Source organism: Grus americana, chromosome 28 (assembly GCF_028858705.1).
Source record: "Grus americana isolate bGruAme1 chromosome 28, bGruAme1.mat, whole genome shotgun sequence".
Taxonomy (NCBI): domain Eukaryota; kingdom Metazoa; phylum Chordata; class Aves; order Gruiformes; family Gruidae; genus Grus; species Grus americana.
The window spans coordinates 4,255,864-4,276,951 of NC_072879.1; the positions used below are offsets into that span (position 1 = coordinate 4,255,864).

Here is a 21,088-nt window from a genome sequence, read left to right on the forward strand (position 1 = left end):
GCCCAGTCCACGACTCCTCACCACACTACACCTGCACCCTCTTCCACTCCAGCACAAACATCTCCTCTTCACACACTCACCACACTCCTCTCCACCACACCACAAACATCAGGGACAGCAACTACAATGACCACGGAAGTCCCTTCCAGATCTCCTGGAACATCAACTCCTGTTCCGCTCACCACCACAGCTTCGGGGACAACAGCCTCAACCACCACGGTCCTTCCAGAAATATCCTCCTCTGCTCCTGGCACAAGCACACCTGCTGCCACAACCTCGACTCTCACTCGGACCACTACTCTGCACACAACTTCCCCAACTCTCACCACAGCTACACCCACCTCCACTCTGCTAACAACATCCCATGCGACCAGTACCAGCACGTCAACTCTTCAGGCAACCACTGCGGCCAGCTCCACCTCAAGGGAAACCTCCAGCACTGCTGCCCAGTCCACGACTCCTCACCATACTACACCTGCACCCTCTTCCACTCCAGCACAAACATCTCCTCTTCACACACTCACCACACTCCTCTCCACCACACCACAAACATCAGGGACAGCAACTGAAACGACCACTGCAATCACTTCCAGTTCAGTTGAAACATCCACTGCTGCCCCTGGCACCACCCTACCTATGGAGAGAGAACTCAAAACCATCACAGTCCTTCCAGAAACATCCTCCTCTGCTCCCGGCACAAGCACACCTGCTGCCACAACCTCGACTCTCACTCGGACCACTACTCTGCACACAACTTCCCCAACTCTCACCACAGCTACACCCACCTCTACTCTGCTAACAACATCCCATGCGACCAGTACAGGCACGTCAACACTTCAGGCAACCACTGCGGCCAGCTCCACCTCAAGGGAAACCTCCAGCACTGCTGCCCAGTCCATGACTCCTCACCACACTACACCTGCACCCTCTTCCACTCCAGCACAAACATCTCCTCTTCACACACTCACCACACTCCTCTCCACCACACCACAAACATCAGGGACAGCAACTACAATGACCACGGAAGTCCCTTCCAGATCTCCTGGAACATCAACTCCTGTTCCGCTCACCACCACAGCTTCGGGGACAACAGCCTCAACCACCACGGTCCTTCCAGAAACATCCTCCTCTGCTCCTGGCACAAGCACACCTGCTGCCACAACCTCGACTCTCACTCGGACCACGACTCTGCACACAACTTCCCCAACTCTCACCACAGCTACACCCACCTCTACTCTGCTAACAACATCCCATGCGACCAGTACAGGCACATCAACTCTTCAGGCAACCACTGCGGCCAGCTCCACCTCAAGGGAAACCTCCAGCACTGCTGCCCAGTCCACGACTCCTCACCACACTACACCTGCACCCTCTTCCACTCCAGCACAAACATCTCCTCTTCACACACTCACCACACTCCTCTCCACCACACCACAAACATCAGGGACAGCAACTACAATGACCACGGAAGTCCCTTCCAGATCTCCTGGAACATCAACTCCTGTTCCGCTCACCACCACAGCTTTGGGGACAACAGCCTCAACCACCACGGTCCTTCCAGAAATATCCTCCTCTGCTCCTGGCACAAGCACACCTGCTGCCACAACCTCGACTCTCACTCGGACCACTACTCTGCACACAACTTCCCCAACTCTCACCACAGCTACACCCACCTCTACTCTGCTAACAACATCCCATGCGACCAGTACCAGCACGTCAACTCTTCAGGCAACCACTGCGGCCAGCTCCACCTCAAGGGAAACCTCCAGCACTGCTGCCCAGTCCACGACTCCTCACCACACTACACCTGCACCCTCTTCCACTCCAGCACAAACATCTCCTCTTCACACACTCACCACACTCCTCTCCACCACACCACAAACATCAGGGACAGCAACTGAAACGACCACTGCAATCACTTCCAGTTCAGTTGAAACATCCACTGCTGCCCCTGGCACCACCCTACCTATGGAGAGAGAACTCAAAACCATCACAGTCCTTCCAGAAACATCCTCCTCTGCTCCTGGCACAAGTACACCTGCTGCCACAACCTCGACTCTCACTCGGACCACTGCTCTGCACACAACTTCCCCAACTCTCACCACAGCTACACCCACCTCTACTCTGCTAACAACATCCCATGCGACCAGTACAGGCACATCAACACTTCAGGCAACCACTGCGGCCAGCTCCACCACAAGGGAAACCTCCAGCACTGCTGCCCAGTCCACGACTCCTCACCACACTATACCTGCATCCTCTTCCGCTCCAGCACAAACTTTTGGTCTTGTGTCAACTTCCACAGTTCTCTCTCTAAGAGCAGAATCATCCAGCACAGTTTCTGCAACAGCCACTGCAGTCTCTTCCAGGTCAGCTGGACCATCCACTGTGCCTCCTGTTATAACACTGACATCTGTTAGCATTTCTTCAGATGTTCGAAGTGCCGTTTATTCTGAAACAGCACCTACATTTCATGTTAGTAGTGAGCCGAAAACAAGTAAGTCTTGCGACAATAAGTAAATTTCACTAAAAATTAAAATGTTTTTTTATACGGGATGGACTATTTTGTTGCTATCGCCAAAAATTTTAACAATTTTTTCTTTAATATTGAACATTTAATTGATTCTTGTATGGTTTTCTCTGAACTTCTTGTCCTTCCATGAGAAAATTAAGATAAAAGGCATTAAAAAACTACATAGACAATGTGCCCTTTTGGGGAAACTAAGTGTTACCCATCCAATTCAACTACATAACGTCATTTAAGATAAAGTATTATCTATATAGAATTATATCCAGTTCTGAATTAAATGACTGCATTAGTCCAATAATTATACATCTGTGAAGGTATAACACAGATATAGGCATTAGGCATGCTCTGTCTTAGTCAAGACAGAATACTCCAATTCCCCATCTGTGCTTCTTGCAGCTCCCAGCCATCCATCAACCACGGCTCCAGCCCTCGAGCAATTCACCATCAACTTCACCATCACCAATCTCCCCTACAATTCCGACCTGGCGACTCCTGGCTCGGCAAAGTTCAACACTACGCGGAGAGTCATGGCCACCTTGGTAAGCGGCCTCCCGCACAGCAATGGCCGTGCCCCCGGTGGCCCCAGAAACTTGGGCAGAGTGCAGGGAGACGGCCAGGGCTTAAGCGTGAAACCTCTCTTCTCGGCAGCTCGACCGCCTTCTGAAGGAAAGCAGCATTGGCCCCGCTTTCCTTGGATGTGAAACGACAGCCTTCAGGTATGGGTCGCACCAGAGCGTGCCTTTGCAGGTCTCGCAAACCAGCCAGGGGGCTCCTCACGCTCCTGCTCTGCTGCAGCCTAGACTACGGAGGCATGGCCTTCTCCCTGTGCCCTCCTGCGTCGGGGTAGTGATGGCGTAGCCCCGGGACAACTCCAAAGTCCTGCCTGGCCCCGCGCTTCCTGAACAGCCCCAGGGCCTTAGTGGAGGCAGGAGAGCAGTGGCCGGCCACCACGCATGCACGCACGGCTTGGGAACGCAGAGCTCGCGTTCCCGCACAGGGACGGCTGCGGAAGCCCCAAGGCCTGGCCTTGCAGCGAGAGGGCGCAGAGGAGGGGTGCTCAGGCACGGCGCTCTGTTTTCCAGGCCAGTGAGGCAAGGGGACCACACGGGGGTGGACGCCATCTGCACCTACAGGAAGGAGCTCTCCACCCCACCCTTGGACAGGGTGCGCCTTTACCACGAAGTGAGCAACAAGACCAGAGGCATCACGCGGCTGGGCCCCTACAGCCTGGACAAGGACAGCCTCTACGTCAACGGTGACCTATGCTCCTCTCTCTGCCTCCTCTGCTGTCCCGTGACAGCCTGCCCCAGCCCTGCTCCGGCCACGTCCCCGTCCCCAGCTCATCACCCTCTCTCTCCCTCTCTCTTTCCCAGGTTACAACGAACAGCCAGTCCTGCCCAGTGAGTACATTGCAGGAGCGAGCTGGGCTCAGAAGGCAGAAAATGCCTTGCAGGGATCTTCTCCCAGGCAGAGGCGCCTGGGGGCCAGGGCTCGCGATCCCTGGGGCAAGCGGGGAGCCTGCCAGCCTCCCGCATCGAGACCGGGGCCGCGAAGGAGGGGTGGCTGGCAGGAGACCTCTGCCTTTGGCCAGACAGAGCCTTGACACCCTGCTCTTGCACCTCGTCACTCCCCATCTGTGCTTCTTGCAGCTCCCAGCCATCCATCAACCACGGCTCCAGCCCTCGAGCAATTCACCATCAACTTCACCATCACCAATCTCCCCTACAATTCCGACCTGGCGACTCCTGGCTCGGCAAAGTTCAACACTACGCGGAGAGTCATGGCCACCTTGGTAAGCGGCCTCCCGCACAGCAATGGCCGTGCCCCCGGTGGCCCCAGAAACTTGGGCAGAGTGCAGGGAGACGGCCAGGGCTTAAGCGTGAAACCTCTCTTCTCGGCAGCTCGACCGCCTTCTGAAGGAAAGCAGCATTGGCCCCGCTTTCCTTGGATGTGAAACGACAGCCTTCAGGTATGGGTCGCACCAGAGCGTGCCTTTGCAGGTCTCGCGAACCAGCCAGGGGGCTCCTCACGCTCCTGCTCTGCTGCAGCCTAGACTACGGAGGCATGGCCTTCTCCCTGTGCCCTCCTGCGTCGGGGTAGTGATGGCGTAGCCCCGGGACAACTCCAAAGTCCTGCCTGGCCCCGCGCTTCCTGAACAGCCCCAGGGCCTTAGTGGAGGCAGGAGAGCAGTGGCCGGCCACCACGCATGCACGCACGGCTTGGGAACGCAGAGCTCGCGTTCCCGCACAGGGACGGCTGCGGAAGCCCCAAGGCCTGGCCTTGCAGCGAGAGGGCGCAGAGGAGGGGTGCTCAGGCACGGCGCTCTGTTTTCCAGGCCAGTGAGGCAAGGGGACCACACGGGGGTGGACGCCATCTGCACCTACAGGAAGGAGCTCTCCACCCCACCCTTGGACAGGGTGCGCCTTTACCACGAAGTGAGCAACAAGACCAGAGGCATCACGCGGCTGGGCCCCTACAGCCTGGACAAGGACAGCCTCTACGTCAACGGTGACCTATGCTCCTCTCTCTGCCTCCTCTGCTGTCCCGTGACAGCCTGCCCCAGCCCTGCTCCGGCCACGTCCCCGTCCCCAGCTCATCACCCTCTCTCTCCCTCTCTCTTTCCCAGGTTACAACGAACAGCCAGTCCTGCCCAGTGAGTACATTGCAGGAGCGGGCTGGGCTCAGAAGGCAGAAAATGCCTCGCAGGGATCTTCTCCCAGGCAGAGGCGCCTGGGGGCCAGGGCTCGCGATCCCTGGGGCAAGCGGGGAGCCTGCCAGCCTCCCGCATCGAGACCGGGGCCGCGAAGGAGGGGTGGCTGGCAGGAGACCTCTGCCTTTGGCCAGACAGAGCCTTGACACCCTGCTCTTGCACCTCGTCACTCCCCATCTGTGCTTCTTGCAGCTCCCAGCCATCCATCAACCACGGCTCCAGCCCTCGAGCAATTCACCATCAACTTCACCATCACCAATCTCCCCTACAATTCCGACCTGGCGACTCCTGGCTCGGCAAAGTTCAACACTACGCGGAGAGTCATGGCCACCTTGGTAAGCGGCCTCCCGCACAGCAATGGCCGTGCCCCCGGTGGCCCCAGAAACTTGGGCAGAGTGCAGGGAGACGGCCAGGGCTTAAGCGTGAAACCTCTCTTCTCGGCAGCTCGACCGCCTTCTGAAGGAAAGCAGCATTGGCCCCGCTTTCCTTGGATGTGAAACGACAGCCTTCAGGTATGGGTCGCACCAGAGCGTGCCTTTGCAGGTCTCGCAAACCAGCCAGGGGGCTCCTCACGCTCCTGCTCTGCTGCAGCCTAGACTACGGAGGCATGGCCTTCTCCCTGTGCCCTCCTGCGTCGGGGTAGTGATGGCGTAGCCCCGGGACAACTCCAAAGTCCTGCCTGGCCCCGCGCTTCCTGAACAGCCCCAGGGCCTTAGTGGAGGCAGGAGAGCAGTGGCCGGCCACCACGCATGCACGCACGGCTTGGGAACGCAGAGCTCACGTTCCCGCACAGGGACGGCTGCGGAAGCCCCAAGGCCTGGCCTTGCAGCGAGAGGGCGCAGAGGAGGGGTGCTCAGGCACGGCGCTCTGTTTTCCAGGCCAGTGAGGCAAGGGGACCACACGGGGGTGGACGCCATCTGCACCTACAGGAAGGAGCTCTCCACCCCACCCTTGGACAGGGTGCGCCTTTACCACGAAGTGAGCAACAAGACCAGAGGCATCACGCGGCTGGGCCCCTACAGCCTGGACAAGGACAGCCTCTACGTCAACGGTGACCTATGCTCCTCTCTCTGCCTCCTCTGCTGTCCCGTGACAGCCTGCCCCAGCCCTGCTCCGGCCACGTCCCCGTCCCCAGCTCATCACCCTCTCTCTCCCTCTCTCTTTCCCAGGTTACAACGAACAGCCAGTCCTGCCCAGTGAGTACATTGCAGGAGCGGGCTGGGCTCAGAAGGCAGAAAATGCCTTGCAGGGATCTTCTCCCAGGCAGAGGCGCCTGGGGGCCAGGGCTCGCGATCCCTGGGGCAAGCGGGGAGCCTGCCAGCCTCCCGCATCGAGACCGGGGCCGCGAAGGAGGGGTGGCTGGCAGGAGACCTCTGCCTTTGGCCAGACAGAGCCTTGACACCCTGCTCTTGCACCTCGTCACTCCCCATCTGTGCTTCTTGCAGCTCCCAGCCATCCATCAACCACGGCTCCAGCCCTCGAGCAATTCACCATCAACTTCACCATCACCAATCTCCCCTACAATTCCGACCTGGCGACTCCTGGCTCGGCAAAGTTCAACACTACGCGGAGAGTCATGGCCACCTTGGTAAGCGGCCTCCCGCACAGCAATGGCCGTGCCCCCGGTGGCCCCAGAAACTTGGGCAGAGTGCAGGGAGACGGCCAGGGCTTAAGCGTGAAACCTCTCTTCTCGGCAGCTCGACCGCCTTCTGAAGGAAAGCAGCATTGGCCCCGCTTTCCTTGGATGTGAAACGACAGCCTTCAGGTATGGGTCGCACCAGAGCGTGCCTTTGCAGGTCTCGCGAACCAGCCAGGGGGCTCCTCACGCTCCTGCTCTGCTGCAGCCTAGACTACGGAGGCATGGCCTTCTCCCTGTGCCCTCCTGCGTCGGGGTAGTGATGGCGTAGCCCCGGGACAACTCCAAAGTCCTGCCTGGCCCCGCGCTTCCTGAACAGCCCCAGGGCCTTAGTGGAGGCAGGAGAGCAGTGGCCGGCCACCACGCATGCACGCACGGCTTGGGAACGCAGAGCTCGCGTTCCCGCACAGGGACGGCTGCGGAAGCCCCAAGGCCTGGCCTTGCAGCGAGAGGGCGCAGAGGAGGGGTGCTCAGGCACGGCGCTCTGTTTTCCAGGCCAGTGAGGCAAGGGGACCACACGGGGGTGGACGCCATCTGCACCTACAGGAAGGAGCTCTCCACCCCACCCTTGGACAGGGTGCGCCTTTACCACGAAGTGAGCAACAAGACCAGAGGCATCACGCGGCTGGGCCCCTACAGCCTGGACAAGGACAGCCTCTACGTCAACGGTGACCTATGCTCCTCTCTCTGCCTCCTCTGCTGTCCCGTGACAGCCTGCCCCAGCCCTGCTCCGGCCACGTCCCCGTCCCCAGCTCATCACCCTCTCTCTCCCTCTCTCTTTCCCAGGTTACAACGAACAGCCAGTCCTGCCCAGTGAGTACATTGCAGGAGCGGGCTGGGCTCAGAAGGCAGCAAATGCCTCGCAGGGATCTTCTCCCAGGCAGAGGCGCCTGGGGGCCAGGGCTCGCGATCCCTGGGGCAAGCGGGGAGCCTGCCGGCCTCCCGCATCGAGACCGGGGCCGTGAAGGAGGGGTGGCTGGCAGGAGACCTCTGCCTTTGGCCAGACAGAGCCTTGACACCCTGCTCTTGCACCTCGTCACTCCCCATCTGTGCTTCTTGCAGCTCCCAGCCATCCATCAACCACGGCTCCAGACCTCGAGCAATTCACCATCAACTTCACCATCACCAATCTCCCCTACAATTCCGACCTGGCGACTCCTGGCTCGGCAAAGTTCAACACTACGCGGAGAGTCATGGCCACCTTGGTAAGCGGCCTCCCGCACAGCAATGGCCGTGCCCCCGGTGGCCCCAGAAACTTGGGCAGAGTGCAGGGAGACGGCCAGGGCTTAAGCGTGAAACCTCTCTTCTCGGCAGCTCGACCGCCTTCTGAAGGAAAGCAGCATTGGCCCCGCTTTCCTTGGATGTGAAACGACAGCCTTCAGGTATGGGTCGCACCAGAGCGTGCCTTTGCAGGTCTCGCGAACCAGCCAGGGGGCTCCTCACGCTCCTGCTCTGCTGCAGCCTAGACTACGGAGGCATGGCCTTCTCCCTGTGCCCTCCTGCGTCGGGGTAGTGATGGCGTAGCCCCGGGACAACTCCAAAGTCCTGCCTGGCCCCGCGCTTCCTGAACAGCCCCAGGGCCTTAGTGGAGGCAGGAGAGCAGTGGCCGGCCACCACGCATGCACGCACGGCTTGGGAACGCAGAGCTCGCGTTCCCGCACAGGGACGGCTGCGGAAGCCCCAAGGCCTGGCCTTGCAGCAAGAGGGCGCAGAGGAGGGGTGCTCAGGCACGGCGCTCTGTTTTCCAGGCCAGTGAGGCAAGGGGACCACACGGGGGTGGACGCCATCTGCACCTACAGGAAGGAGCTCTCCACCCCACCCTTGGACAGGGTGCGCCTTTACCACGAAGTGAGCAACAAGACCAGAGGCATCACGCGGCTGGGCCCCTACAGCCTGGACAAGGACAGCCTCTACGTCAACGGTGACCTATGCTCCTCTCTCTGCCTCCTCTGCTGTCCCGTGACAGCCTGCCCCAGCCCTGCTCCGGCCACGTCCCCGTCCCCAGCTCATCACCCTCTCTCTCCCTCTCTCTTTCCCAGGTTACAACGAACAGCCAGTCCTGCCCAGTGAGTACATTGCAGGAGCGGGCTGGGCTCAGAAGGCAGAAAATGCCTCGCAGGGATCTTCTCCCAGGCAGAGGCGCCTGGGGGCCAGGGCTCGCGATCCCTGGGGCAAGCGGGGAGCCTGCCAGCCTCCCGCATCGAGACCGGGGCCGCGAAGGAGGGGTGGCTGGCAGGAGACCTCTGCCTTTGGCCAGACAGAGCCTTGACACCCTGCTCTTGCACCTCGTCACTCCCCATCTGTGCTTCTTGCAGCTCCCAGCCATCCATCAACCACGGCTCCAGCCCTCGAGCAATTCACCATCAACTTCACCATCACCAATCTCCCCTACAATTCCGACCTGGCGACTCCTGGCTCGGCAAAGTTCAACACTACGCGGAGAGTCATGGCCACCTTGGTAAGCGGCCTCCCGCACAGCAATGGCCGTGCCCCCGGTGGCCCCAGAAACTTGGGCAGAGTGCAGGGAGACGGCCAGGGCTTAAGCGTGAAACCTCTCTTCTCGGCAGCTCGACCGCCTTCTGAAGGAAAGCGGCATTGGCCCCGCTTTCCTTGGATGTGAAACGACAGCCTTCAGGTATGGGTCGCACCAGAGCGTGCCTTTGCAGGTCTCGCGAACCAGCCAGGGGGCTCCTCACGCTCCTGCTCTGCTGCAGCCTAGACTACGGAGGCATGGCCTTCTCCCTGTGCCCTCCTGCGTCGGGGTAGTGATGGCGTAGCCCCGGGACAACTCCAAAGTCCTGCCTGGCCCCGCGCTTCCTGAACAGCCCCAGGGCCTTAGTGGAGGCAGGAGAGCAGTGGCCGGCCACCACGCATGCACGCACGGCTTGGGAACGCAGAGCTCGCGTTCCCGCACAGGGACGGCTGCGGAAGCCCCAAGGCCTGGCCTTGCAGCGAGAGGGCGCAGAGGAGGGGTGCTCAGGCACGGCGCTCTGTTTTCCAGGCCAGTGAGGCAAGGGGACCACACGGGGGTGGACGCCATCTGCACCTACAGGAAGGAGCTCTCCACCCCACCCTTGGACAGGGTGCGCCTTTACCACGAAGTGAGCAACAAGACCAGAGGCATCACGCGGCTGGGCCCCTACAGCCTGGACAAGGACAGCCTCTACGTCAACGGTGACCTATGCTCCTCTCTCTGCCTCCTCTGCTGTCCCGTGACAGCCTGCCCCAGCCCTGCTCCGGCCACGTCCCCGTCCCCAGCTCATCACCCTCTCTCTCCCTCTCTCTTTCCCAGGTTACAACGAACAGCCAGTCCTGCCCAGTGAGTACATTGCAGGAGCGGGCTGGGCTCAGAAGGCAGAAAATGCCTCGCAGGGATCTTCTCCCAGGCAGAGGCGCCTGGGGGCCAGGGCTCGCGATCCCTGGGGCAAGCGGGGAGCCTGCCAGCCTCCCGCATCGAGACCGGGGCCGCGAAGGAGGGGTGGCTGGCAGGAGACCTCTGCCTTTGGCCAGACAGAGCCTTGACACCCTGCTCTTGCACCTCGTCACTCCCCATCTGTGCTTCTTGCAGCTCCCAGCCATCCATCAACCACGGCTCCAGCCCTCGAGCAATTCACCATCAACTTCACCATCACCAATCTCCCCTACAATTCCGACCTGGCGACTCCTGGCTCGGCAAAGTTCAACACTACGCGGAGAGTCATGGCCACCTTGGTAAGCGGCCTCCCGCACAGCAATGGCCGTGCCCCCGGTGGCCCCAGAAACTTGGGCAGAGTGCAGGGAGACGGCCAGGGCTTAAGCGTGAAACCTCTCTTCTCGGCAGCTCGACCGCCTTCTGAAGGAAAGCAGCATTGGCCCCGCTTTCCTTGGATGTGAAACGACAGCCTTCAGGTATGGGTCGCACCAGAGCGTGCCTTTGCAGGTCTCGCGAACCAGCCAGGGGGCTCCTCACGCTCCTGCTCTGCTGCAGCCTAGACTACGGAGGCATGGCCTTCTCCCTGTGCCCTCCTGCGTCGGGGTAGTGATGGCGTAGCCCCGGGACAACTCCAAAGTCCTGCCTGGCCCCGCGCTTCCTGAACAGCCCCAGGGCCTTAGTGGAGGCAGGAGAGCAGTGGCCGGCCACCACGCATGCACGCACGGCTTGGGAACGCAGAGCTCGCGTTCCCGCACAGGGACGGCTGCGGAAGCCCCAAGGCCTGGCCTTGCAGCGAGAGGGCGCAGAGGAGGGGTGCTCAGGCACGGCGCTCTGTTTTCCAGGCCAGTGAGGCAAGGGGACCACACGGGGGTGGACGCCATCTGCACCTACAGGAAGGAGCTCTCCACCCCACCCTTGGACAGGGTGCGCCTTTACCACGAAGTGAGCAACAAGACCAGAGGCATCACGCGGCTGGGCCCCTACAGCCTGGACAAGGACAGCCTCTACGTCAACGGTGACCTATGCTCCTCTCTCTGCCTCCTCTGCTGTCCCGTGACAGCCTGCCCCAGCCCTGCTCCGGCCACGTCCCCGTCCCCAGCTCATCACCCTCTCTCTCCCTCTCTCTTTCCCAGGTTACAACGAACAGCCAGTCCTGCCCAGTGAGTACATTGCAGGAGCGGGCTGGGCTCAGAAGGCAGAAAATGCCTCGCAGGGATCTTCTCCCAGGCAGAGGCGCCTGGGGGCCAGGGCTCGCGATCCCTGGGGCAAGCGGGGAGCCTGCCAGCCTCCCGCATCGAGACCGGGGCCGCGAAGGAGGGGTGGCTGGCAGGAGACCTCTGCCTTTGGCCAGACAGAGCCTTGACACCCTGCTCTTGCACCTCGTCACTCCCCATCTGTGCTTCTTGCAGCTCCCAGCCATCCATCAACCACGGCTCCAGCCCTCGAGCAATTCACCATCAACTTCACCATCACCAATCTCCCCTACAATTCCGACCTGGCGACTCCTGGCTCGGCAAAGTTCAACACTACGCGGAGAGTCATGGCCACCTTGGTAAGCGGCCTCCCGCACAGCAATGGCCGTGCCCCCGGTGGCCCCAGAAACTTGGGCAGAGTGCAGGGAGACGGCCAGGGCTTAAGCGTGAAACCTCTCTTCTCGGCAGCTCGACCGCCTTCTGAAGGAAAGCAGCATTGGCCCCGCTTTCCTTGGATGTGAAACGACAGCCTTCAGGTATGGGTCGCACCAGAGCGTGCCTTTGCAGGTCTCGCGAACCAGCCAGGGGGCTCCTCACGCTCCTGCTCTGCTGCAGCCTAGACTACGGAGGCATGGCCTTCTCCCTGTGCCCTCCTGCGTCGGGGTAGTGATGGCGTAGCCCCGGGACAACTCCAAAGTCCTGCCTGGCCCCGCGCTTCCTGAACAGCCCCAGGGCCTTAGTGGAGGCAGGAGAGCAGTGGCCGGCCACCACGCATGCACGCACGGCTTGGGAACGCAGAGCTCGCGTTCCCGCACAGGGACGGCTGCGGAAGCCCCAAGGCCTGGCCTTGCAGCGAGAGGGCGCAGAGGAGGGGTGCTCAGGCACGGCGCTCTGTTTTCCAGGCCAGTGAGGCAAGGGGACCACACGGGGGTGGACGCCATCTGCACCTACAGGAAGGAGCTCTCCACCCCACCCTTGGACAGGGTGCGCCTTTACCACGAAGTGAGCAACAAGACCAGAGGCATCACGCGGCTGGGCCCCTACAGCCTGGACAAGGACAGCCTCTACGTCAACGGTGACCTATGCTCCTCTCTCTGCCTCCTCTGCTGTCCCGTGACAGCCTGCCCCAGCCCTGCTCCGGCCACGTCCCCGTCCCCAGCTCATCACCCTCTCTCTCCCTCTCTCTTTCCCAGGTTACAACGAACAGCCAGTCCTGCCCAGTGAGTACATTGCAGGAGCGGGCTGGGCTCAGAAGGCAGAAAATGCCTCGCAGGGATCTTCTCCCAGGCAGAGGCGCCTGGGGGCCAGGGCTCGCGATCCCTGGGGCAAGCGGGGAGCCTGCCAGCCTCCCGCATCGAGACCGGGGCCGCGAAGGAGGGGTGGCTGGCAGGAGACCTCTGCCTTTGGCCAGACAGAGCCTTGACACCCTGCTCTTGCACCTCGTCACTCCCCATCTGTGCTTCTTGCAGCTCCCAGCCATCCATCAACCACGGCTCCAGCCCTCGAGCAATTCACCATCAACTTCACCATCACCAGTCTCCCCTACAATTCCGACCTGGCGACTCCTGGCTCGGCAAAGTTCAACACTACGCGGAGAGTCATGGCCACCTTGGTAAGCGGCCTCCCGCACAGCAATGGCCGTGCCCCCGGTGGCCCCAGAAACTTGGGCAGAGTGCAGGGAGACGGCCAGGGCTTAAGCGTGAAACCTCTCTTCTCGGCAGCTCGACCGCCTTCTGAAGGAAAGCAGCATTGGCCCCGCTTTCCTTGGATGTGAAACGACAGCCTTCAGGTATGGGTCGCACCAGAGCGTGCCTTTGCAGGTCTCGCGAACCAGCCAGGGGGCTCCTCACGCTCCTGCTCTGCTGCAGCCTAGACTACGGAGGCATGGCCTTCTCCCTGTGCCCTCCTGCGTCGGGGTAGTGATGGCGTAGCCCCGGGACAACTCCAAAGTCCTGCCTGGCCCCGCGCTTCCTGAACAGCCCCAGGGCCTTAGTGGAGGCAGGAGAGCAGTGGCCGGCCACCACGCATGCACGCACGGCTTGGGAACGCAGAGCTCGCGTTCCCGCACAGGGACGGCTGCGGAAGCCCCAAGGCCTGGCCTTGCAGCGAGAGGGCGCAGAGGAGGGGTGCTCAGGCACGGCGCTCTGTTTTCCAGGCCAGTGAGGCAAGGGGACCACACGGGGGTGGACGCCATCTGCACCTACAGGAAGGAGCTCTCCACCCCACCCTTGGACAGGGTGCGCCTTTACCACGAAGTGAGCAACAAGACCAGAGGCATCACGCGGCTGGGCCCCTACAGCCTGGACAAGGACAGCCTCTACGTCAACGGTGACCTATGCTCCTCTCTCTGCCTCCTCTGCTGTCCCGTGACAGCCTGCCCCAGCCCTGCTCCGGCCACGTCCCCGTCCCCAGCTCATCACCCTCTCTCTCCCTCTCTCTTTCCCAGGTTACAACGAACAGCCAGTCCTGCCCAGTGAGTACATTGCAGGAGCGGGCTGGGCTCAGAAGGCAGAAAATGCCTCGCAGGGATCTTCTCCCAGGCAGAGGCGCCTGGGGGCCAGGGCTCGCGATCCCTGGGGCAAGCGGGGAGCCTGCCAGCCTCCCGCATCGAGACCGGGGCCGCGAAGGAGGGGTGGCTGGCAGGAGACCTCTGCCTTTGGCCAGACAGAGCCTTGACACCCTGCTCTTGCACCTTGTCACTCCCCATCTGTGCTTCTTGCAGCTCCCAGCCATCCATCAACCACGGCTCCAGCCCTCGAGCAATTCACCATCAACTTCACCATCACCAATCTCCCCTACAATTCCGACCTGGCGACTCCTGGCTCGGCAAAGTTCAACACTACGCGGAGAGTCATGGCCACCTTGGTAAGCGGCCTCCCGCACAGCAATGGCCGTGCCCCCGGTGGCCCCAGAAACTTGGGCAGAGTGCAGGGAGACGGCCAGGGCTTAAGCGTGAAACCTCTCTTCTCGGCAGCTCGACCGCCTTCTGAAGGAAAGCAGCATTGGCCCCGCTTTCCTTGGATGTGAAACGACAGCCTTCAGGTATGGGTCGCACCAGAGCGTGCCTTTGCAGGTCTCGCGAACCAGCCAGGGGGCTCCTCACGCTCCTGCTCTGCTGCAGCCTAGACTACGGAGGCATGGCCTTCTCCCTGTGCCCTCCTGCGTCGGGGTAGTGATGGCGTAGCCCCGGGACAACTCCAAAGTCCTGCCTGGCCCCGCGCTTCCTGAACAGCCCCAGGGCCTTAGTGGAGGCAGGAGAGCAGCGGCCGGCCACCACGCATGCACGCACGGCTTGGGAACGCAGAGCTCGCGTTCCCGCACAGGGACGGCTGCGGAAGCCCCAAGGCCTGGCCTTGCAGCAAGAGGGCGCAGAGGAGGGGTGCTCAGGCACGGCGCTCTGTTTTCCAGGCCAGTGAGGCAAGGGGACCACACGGGGGTGGACGCCATCTGCACCTACAGGAAGGAGCTCTCCACCCCACCCTTGGACAGGGTGCGCCTTTACCACGAAGTGAGCAACAAGACCAGAGGCATCACGCGGCTGGGCCCCTACAGCCTGGACAAGGACAGCCTCTACGTCAACGGTGACCTATGCTCCTCTCTCTGCCTCCTCTGCTGTCCCGTGACAGCCTGCCCCAGCCCTGCTCCGGCCACGTCCCCGTCCCCAGCTCATCACCCTCTCTCTCCCTCTCTCTTTCCCAGGTTACAACGAACAGCCAGTCCTGCCCAGTGAGTACATTGCAGGAGCGGGCTGGGCTCAGAAGGCAGAAAATGCCTCGCAGGGATCTTCTCCCAGGCAGAGGCGCCTGGGGGCCAGGGCTCGCGATCCCTGGGGCAAGCGGGGAGCCTGCCAGCCTCCCGCATCGAGACCGGGGCCGCGAAGGAGGGGTGGCTGGCAGGAGACCTCTGCCTTTGGCCAGACAGAGCCTTGACACCCTGCTCTTGCACCTCGTCACTCCCCATCTGTGCTTCTTGCAGCTCCCAGCCATCCATCAACCACAGCTCCAGCCCTCGAGCAATTCACCATCAACTTCACCATCACCAATCTCCCCTACAATTCCGACCTGGCGACTCCTGGCTCGGCAAAGTTCAACACTACGCGGAGAGTCATGGCCACCTTGGTAAGCGGCCTCCCGCACAGCAATGGCCGTGCCCCCGGTGGCCCCAGAAACTTGGGCAGAGTGCAGGGAGACGGCCAGGGCTTAAGCGTGAAACCTCTCTTCTCGGCAGCTCGACCGCCTTCTGAAGGAAAGCAGCATTGGCCCCGCTTTCCTTGGATGTGAAACGACAGCCTTCAGGTATGGGTCGCACCAGAGCGTGCCTTTGCAGGTCTCGCGAACCAGCCAGGGGGCTCCTCACACTCCTGCTCTGCTGCAGCCTAGACTACGGAGGCATGGCCTTCTCCCTGTGCCCTCCTGCGTCGGGGTAGTGATGGCGTAGCCCCGGGACAACTCCAAAGTCCTGCCTGGCCCCGCGCTTCCTGAACAGCCCCAGGGCCTTAGTGGAGGCAGGAGAGCAGTGGCCGGCCACCACGCATGCACGCACGGCTTGGGAACGCAGAGCTCGCGTTCCCGCACAGGGACGGCTGCGGAAGCCCCAAGGCCTGGCCTTGCAGCGAGAGGGCGCAGAGGAGGGGTGCTCAGGCACGGCGCTCTGTTTTCCAGGCCAGTGAGGCAAGGGGACCACACGGGGGTGGACGCCATCTGCACCTACAGGAAGGAGCTCTCCACCCCACCCTTGGACAGGGTGCGCCTTTACCACGAAGTGAGCAACAAGACCAGAGGCATCACGCAGCTGGGCCCCTACAGCCTGGACAAGGACAGCCTCTACGTCAACGGTGACCTATGCTCCTCTCTCTGCCTCCTCTGCTGTCCCGTGACAGCCTGCCCCAGCCCTGCTCCGGCCACGTCCCCGTCCCCAGCTCATCACCCTCTCTCTCCCTCTCTCTTTCCCAGGTTACAACGAACAGCCAGTCCTGCCCAGTGAGTACATTGCAGGAGCGGGCTGGGCTCAGAAGGCAGAAAATGCCTCGCAGGGATCTTCTCCCAGGCAGAGGCGCCTGGGGGCCAGGGCTCGCGATCCCTGGGGCAAGCGGGGAGCCTGCCGGCCTCCCGCATCGAGACCGGGGCCGCGAAGGAGGGGTGGCTGGCAGGAGACCTCTGCCTTTGGCCAGACAGAGCCTTGACACCCTGCTCTTGAACCTCGTCACTCCCCATCTGTGCTTCTTGCAGCTCCCAGCCATCCATCAACCACGGCTCCAGCCCTCGAGCAATTCACCATCAACTTCACCATCACCAATCTCCCCTACAATTCCGACCTGGCGACTCCTGACTCGGCAAAGTTCAACACTACGCGGAGAGTCATGGCCACCTTGGTAAGCGGCCTCCCGCACAGCAATGGCCGTGCCCCCGGTGGCCCCAGAAACTTGGGCAGAGTGCAGGGAGACGGCCAGGGCTTAAGCGTGAAACCTCTCTTCTCGGCAGCTCGACCGCCTTCTGAAGGAAAGCAGCATTGGCCCCGCTTTCCTTGGATGTGAAACGACAGCCTTCAGGTATGGGTCGCACCAGAGCGTGCCTTTGCAGGTCTCGCGAACCAGCCAGGGGGCTCCTCACGCTCCTGCTCTGCTGCAGCCTAGACTACGGAGGCATGGCCTTCTCCCTGTGCCCTCCTGCGTCGGGGTAGTGATGGCGTAGCCCCGGGACAACTCCAAAGTCCTGCCTGGCCCCGCGCTTCCTGAACAGCCCCAGGGCCTTAGTGGAGGCAGGAGAGCAGTGGCCGGCCACCACGCATGCACGCACGGCTTGGGAACGCAGAGCTCGCGTTCCCGCACAGGGACGGCTGCGGAAGCCCCAAGGCCTGGCCTTGCAGCGAGAGGGCGCAGAGGAGGGGTGCTCAGGCACGGCGCTCTGTTTTCCAGGCCAGTGAGGCAAGGGGACCACACGGGGGTGGACGCCATCTGCACCTACAGGAAGGAGCTCTCCACCCCACCCTTGGACAGGGTGCGCCTTTACCACGAAGTGAGCAACAAGACCAGAGGCATCACGCGGCTGGGCCCCTACAGCCTGGACAAGGACAGCCTCTACGTCAACGGTGACCTATGCTCCTCTCTCTGCCTCCTCTGCTGTCCCGTGACAGCCTGCCCCAGCCCTGCTCCGGCCACGTCCCCGTCCCCAGCTCATCACCCTCTCTCTCCCTCTCTCTTTCCCAGGTTACAACGAACAGCCAGTCCTGCCCAGTGAGTACATTGCAGGAGCGGGCTGGGCTCAGAAGGCAGAAAATGCCTCGCAGGGATCTTCTCCCAGGCAGAGGCGCCTGGGGGCCAGGGCTCGCGATCCCTGGGGCAAGCGGGGAGCCTGCCGGCCTCCCGCATCGAGACCGGGGCCGTGAAGGAGGGGTGGCTGGCAGGAGACCTCTGCCTTTGGCCAGACAGAGCCTTGACACCCTGCTCTTGCACCTCGTCACTCCCCATCTGTGCTTCTTGCAGCTCCCAGCCATCCATCAACCACGGCTCCAGCCCTCGAGCAATTCACCATCAACTTCACCATCACCAATCTCCCCTACAATTCCGACCTGGCGACTCCTGGCTCGGCAAAGTTCAACACTACGCGGAGAGTCATGGCCACCTTGGTAAGCGGCCTCCCGCACAGCAATGGCCATGCCCCCGGTGGCCCCAGAAACTTGGGCAGAGTGCAGGGAGACGGCCAGGGCTTAAGCGTGAAACCTCTCTTCTCGGCAGCTCGACCGCCTTCTGAAGGAAAGCAGCATTGGCCCCGCTTTCCTTGGATGTGAAACGACAGCCTTCAGGTATGGGTCGCACCAGAGCGTGCCTTTGCAGGTCTCGCGAACCAGCCAGGGGGCTCCTCACGCTCCTGCTCTGCTGCAGCCTAGACTACGGAGGCATGGCCTTCTCCCTGTGCCCTCCTGCGTCGGGGTAGTGATGGCGTAGCCCCGGGACAACTCCAAAGTCCTGCCTGGCCCCGCGCTTCCTGAACAGCCCCAGGGCCTTAGTGGAGGCAGGAGAGCAGCGGCCGGCCACCACGCATGCACGCACGGCTTGGGAACGCAGAGCTCGCGTTCCCGCACAGGGACGGCTGCGGAAGCCCCAAGGCCTGGCCTTGCAGCAAGAGGGCGCAGAGGAGGGGTGCTCAGGCACGGCGCTCTGTTTTCCAGGCCAGTGAGGCAAGGGGACCACACGGGGGTGGACGCCATCTGCACCTACAGGAAGGAGCTCTCCACCCCACCCTTGGACAGGGTGCGCCTTTACCACGAAGTGAGCAACAAGACCAGAGGCATCACGCGGCTGGGCCCCTACAGCCTGGACAAGGACAGCCTCTACGTCAACGGTGACCTATGCTCCTCTCTCTGCCTCCTCTGCTGTCCCGTGACAGCCTGCCCCAGCCCTGCTCCGGCCACGTCCCCGTCCCCAGCTCATCACCCTCTCTCTCCCTCTCTCTTTCCCAGGTTACAACGAACAGCCAGTCCTGCCCAGTGAGTACATTGCAGGAGCGGGCTGGGCTCAGAAGGCAGAAAATGCCTCGCAGGGATCTTCTCCCAGGCAGAGGCGCCTGGGGGCCAGGGCTCGCGATCCCTGGGGCAAGCGGGGAGCCTGCCAGCCTCCCGCATCGAGACCGGGGCCGCGAAGGAGGGGTGGCTGGCAGGAGACCTCTGCCTTTGGCCAGACAGAGCCTTGACACCCTGCTCTTGAACCTCGTCACTCCCCATCTGTGCTTCTTGCAGCTCCCAGCCATCCATCAACCACGGCTCCAGCCCTCGAGCAATTCACCATCAACTTCACCATCACCAATCTCCCCTACAATTCCGACCTGGCGACTCCTGGCTCGGCAAAGTTCAACACTACGCGGAGAGTCATGGCCACCTTGGTAAGCGGCCTCCCGCACAGCAATGGCCGTGCCCCCGGTGGCCCCAGAAACTTGGGCAGAGTGCAGGGAGACGGCCAGGGCTTAAGCGTGAAACCTCTCTTCTCGGCAGCTCGACCGCCTTCTGAAGGAAAGCAGCATTGGCCCCGCTTTCCTTGGATGTGAAACGACAGCCTTCAGGTATGGGTCGCACCAGAGCGTGCCTTTGCAGGTCTCGCGAACCAGCCAGGGGGCTCCTCACGCTCCTGCTCTGCTGCAGCCTAGACTACGGAGGCATGGCCTTCTCCCTGTGCCCTCCTGCGTCGGGGTAGTGATGGCGTAGCCCCGGGACAACTCCAAAGTCCTGCCTGGCCCCGCGCTTCCTGAACAGCCCCAGGGCCTTAGTGGAGGCAGGAGAGCAGTGGCCGGCCACCACGCATGCACGCACGGCTTGGGAACGCAGAGCTCGCGTTCCCGCACAGGGACGGCTGCGGAAGCCCCAAGGCCTGGCCTTGCAGCGAGAGGGCGCAGAGGAGGGGTGCTCAGGCACGGCGCTGTTTTCCAGGCCAGTGAGGCAAGGGGACCACACGGGGGTGGACGCCATCTGCACCTACAGGAAGGAGCTCTCCACCCCACCCTTGGACAGGGTGCGCCTTTACCACGAAGTGAGCAACAAGACCAGAGGCATCACGCGGCTGGGCCCCTACAGCCTGGACAAGGACAGCCTCTACGTCAACGGTGACCTATGCTCCTCTCTCTGCCTCCTCTGCTGTCCCGTGACAGCCTGCCCCAGCCCTGCTCCGGCCACGTCCCCGTCCCCAGCTCATCACCCTCTCTCTCCCTCTCTCTTTCCCAGGTTACAACGAACAGCCAGTCCTGCCCAGTGAGTACATTGCAGGAGCGGGCTGGGCTCAGAAGGCAGAAAATGCCTCGCAGGGATCTTCTCCCAGGCAGAGGCGCCTGGGGGCCAGGGCTCGCGATCCCTGGGGCAAGCGGGGAGCCTGCCGGCCTCCCGCATCGAGACCGGGGCCGCGAAGGAGGGGTGGCTGGCAGGAGACCTCTGCCTTTGGCCAGACAGAGCCTTGACACCCTGCTCTTGCACCTCGTCACTCCCCATCTGTGCTTCTTGCAGCTCCCAGCCATCCATCAACCACGGCTCCAGCCCTCGAGCAATTCACCATCAACTTCACCATCACCAATCTCCCCTACAATTCCGACCTGGCGACTCCTGGCTCGGCAAAGTTCAACACTACGCGGAGAGTCATGGCCACCTTGGTAAGCGGCCTCCCGCACAGCAATGGCCGTGCCCCCGGTGGCCCCAGAAACTTGGGCAGAGTGCAGGGAGACGGCCAGGGCTTAAGCGTGAAACCTCTCTTCTCGGCAGCTCGACCGCCTTCTGAAGGAAAGCAGCATTGGCCCCGCTTTCCTTGGATGTGAAACGACAGCCTTCAGGTATGGGTCGCACCAGAGCGTGCCTTTGCAGGTCTCGCGAACCAGCCAGGGGGCTCCTCACGCTCCTGCTCTGCTGCAGCCTAGACTACGGAGGCATGGCCTTCTCCCTGTGCCCTCCTGCGTCGGGGTAGTGATGGCGTAGCCCCGGGACAACTCCAAAGTCCTGCCTGGCCCCGCGCTTCCTGAACAGCCCCAGGGCCTTAGTGGAGGCAGGAGAGCAGTGGCCGGCCACCACGCATGCACGCACGGCTTGGGAACGCAGAGCTCGCGTTCCCGCACAGGGACGGCTGCGGAAGCCCCAA

General features: G+C 62.1%; 1 protein-coding gene across 1 annotated transcript in view; it reads left to right on the top strand.

The window, feature by feature from the left end:
- Positions 1 to 276: 276 nt before the first annotated feature.
- Positions 277 to 21,088, top strand: part of MUC16 (mucin 16, cell surface associated) — a gene marked incomplete at its 5' end in the record, with an annotated part of 34,767 nt that continues 13,955 nt past the window's right edge. Inside the window, 60 exons of the mRNA XM_054805964.1 lie at positions 277 to 396; positions 544 to 622; positions 2,927 to 3,069; positions 3,179 to 3,246; positions 3,613 to 3,785; positions 3,904 to 3,930; positions 4,180 to 4,322; positions 4,432 to 4,499; positions 4,866 to 5,038; positions 5,157 to 5,183; positions 5,433 to 5,575; positions 5,685 to 5,752; positions 6,119 to 6,291; positions 6,410 to 6,436; positions 6,686 to 6,828; positions 6,938 to 7,005; positions 7,372 to 7,544; positions 7,663 to 7,689; positions 7,939 to 8,081; positions 8,191 to 8,258; positions 8,625 to 8,797; positions 8,916 to 8,942; positions 9,192 to 9,334; positions 9,444 to 9,511; positions 9,878 to 10,050; positions 10,169 to 10,195; positions 10,445 to 10,587; positions 10,697 to 10,764; positions 11,131 to 11,303; positions 11,422 to 11,448; positions 11,698 to 11,840; positions 11,950 to 12,017; positions 12,384 to 12,556; positions 12,675 to 12,701; positions 12,951 to 13,093; positions 13,203 to 13,270; positions 13,637 to 13,809; positions 13,928 to 13,954; positions 14,204 to 14,346; positions 14,456 to 14,523; positions 14,890 to 15,062; positions 15,181 to 15,207; positions 15,457 to 15,599; positions 15,709 to 15,776; positions 16,143 to 16,315; positions 16,434 to 16,460; positions 16,710 to 16,852; positions 16,962 to 17,029; positions 17,396 to 17,568; positions 17,687 to 17,713; positions 17,963 to 18,105; positions 18,215 to 18,282; positions 18,649 to 18,821; positions 18,940 to 18,966; positions 19,216 to 19,358; positions 19,468 to 19,535; positions 19,900 to 20,072; positions 20,191 to 20,217; positions 20,467 to 20,609; positions 20,719 to 20,786. Of these exons, the coding sequence (XP_054661939.1) occupies positions 277 to 396; positions 544 to 622; positions 2,927 to 3,069; positions 3,179 to 3,246; positions 3,613 to 3,785; positions 3,904 to 3,930; positions 4,180 to 4,322; positions 4,432 to 4,499; positions 4,866 to 5,038; positions 5,157 to 5,183; positions 5,433 to 5,575; positions 5,685 to 5,752; positions 6,119 to 6,291; positions 6,410 to 6,436; positions 6,686 to 6,828; positions 6,938 to 7,005; positions 7,372 to 7,544; positions 7,663 to 7,689; positions 7,939 to 8,081; positions 8,191 to 8,258; positions 8,625 to 8,797; positions 8,916 to 8,942; positions 9,192 to 9,334; positions 9,444 to 9,511; positions 9,878 to 10,050; positions 10,169 to 10,195; positions 10,445 to 10,587; positions 10,697 to 10,764; positions 11,131 to 11,303; positions 11,422 to 11,448; positions 11,698 to 11,840; positions 11,950 to 12,017; positions 12,384 to 12,556; positions 12,675 to 12,701; positions 12,951 to 13,093; positions 13,203 to 13,270; positions 13,637 to 13,809; positions 13,928 to 13,954; positions 14,204 to 14,346; positions 14,456 to 14,523; positions 14,890 to 15,062; positions 15,181 to 15,207; positions 15,457 to 15,599; positions 15,709 to 15,776; positions 16,143 to 16,315; positions 16,434 to 16,460; positions 16,710 to 16,852; positions 16,962 to 17,029; positions 17,396 to 17,568; positions 17,687 to 17,713; positions 17,963 to 18,105; positions 18,215 to 18,282; positions 18,649 to 18,821; positions 18,940 to 18,966; positions 19,216 to 19,358; positions 19,468 to 19,535; positions 19,900 to 20,072; positions 20,191 to 20,217; positions 20,467 to 20,609; positions 20,719 to 20,786 (6,164 nt within the window). The remainder of the gene's footprint in view (positions 397 to 543; positions 623 to 2,926; positions 3,070 to 3,178; positions 3,247 to 3,612; positions 3,786 to 3,903; positions 3,931 to 4,179; positions 4,323 to 4,431; positions 4,500 to 4,865; positions 5,039 to 5,156; positions 5,184 to 5,432; positions 5,576 to 5,684; positions 5,753 to 6,118; positions 6,292 to 6,409; positions 6,437 to 6,685; positions 6,829 to 6,937; positions 7,006 to 7,371; positions 7,545 to 7,662; positions 7,690 to 7,938; positions 8,082 to 8,190; positions 8,259 to 8,624; positions 8,798 to 8,915; positions 8,943 to 9,191; positions 9,335 to 9,443; positions 9,512 to 9,877; positions 10,051 to 10,168; positions 10,196 to 10,444; positions 10,588 to 10,696; positions 10,765 to 11,130; positions 11,304 to 11,421; positions 11,449 to 11,697; positions 11,841 to 11,949; positions 12,018 to 12,383; positions 12,557 to 12,674; positions 12,702 to 12,950; positions 13,094 to 13,202; positions 13,271 to 13,636; positions 13,810 to 13,927; positions 13,955 to 14,203; positions 14,347 to 14,455; positions 14,524 to 14,889; positions 15,063 to 15,180; positions 15,208 to 15,456; positions 15,600 to 15,708; positions 15,777 to 16,142; positions 16,316 to 16,433; positions 16,461 to 16,709; positions 16,853 to 16,961; positions 17,030 to 17,395; positions 17,569 to 17,686; positions 17,714 to 17,962; positions 18,106 to 18,214; positions 18,283 to 18,648; positions 18,822 to 18,939; positions 18,967 to 19,215; positions 19,359 to 19,467; positions 19,536 to 19,899; positions 20,073 to 20,190; positions 20,218 to 20,466; positions 20,610 to 20,718; positions 20,787 to 21,088) is intronic.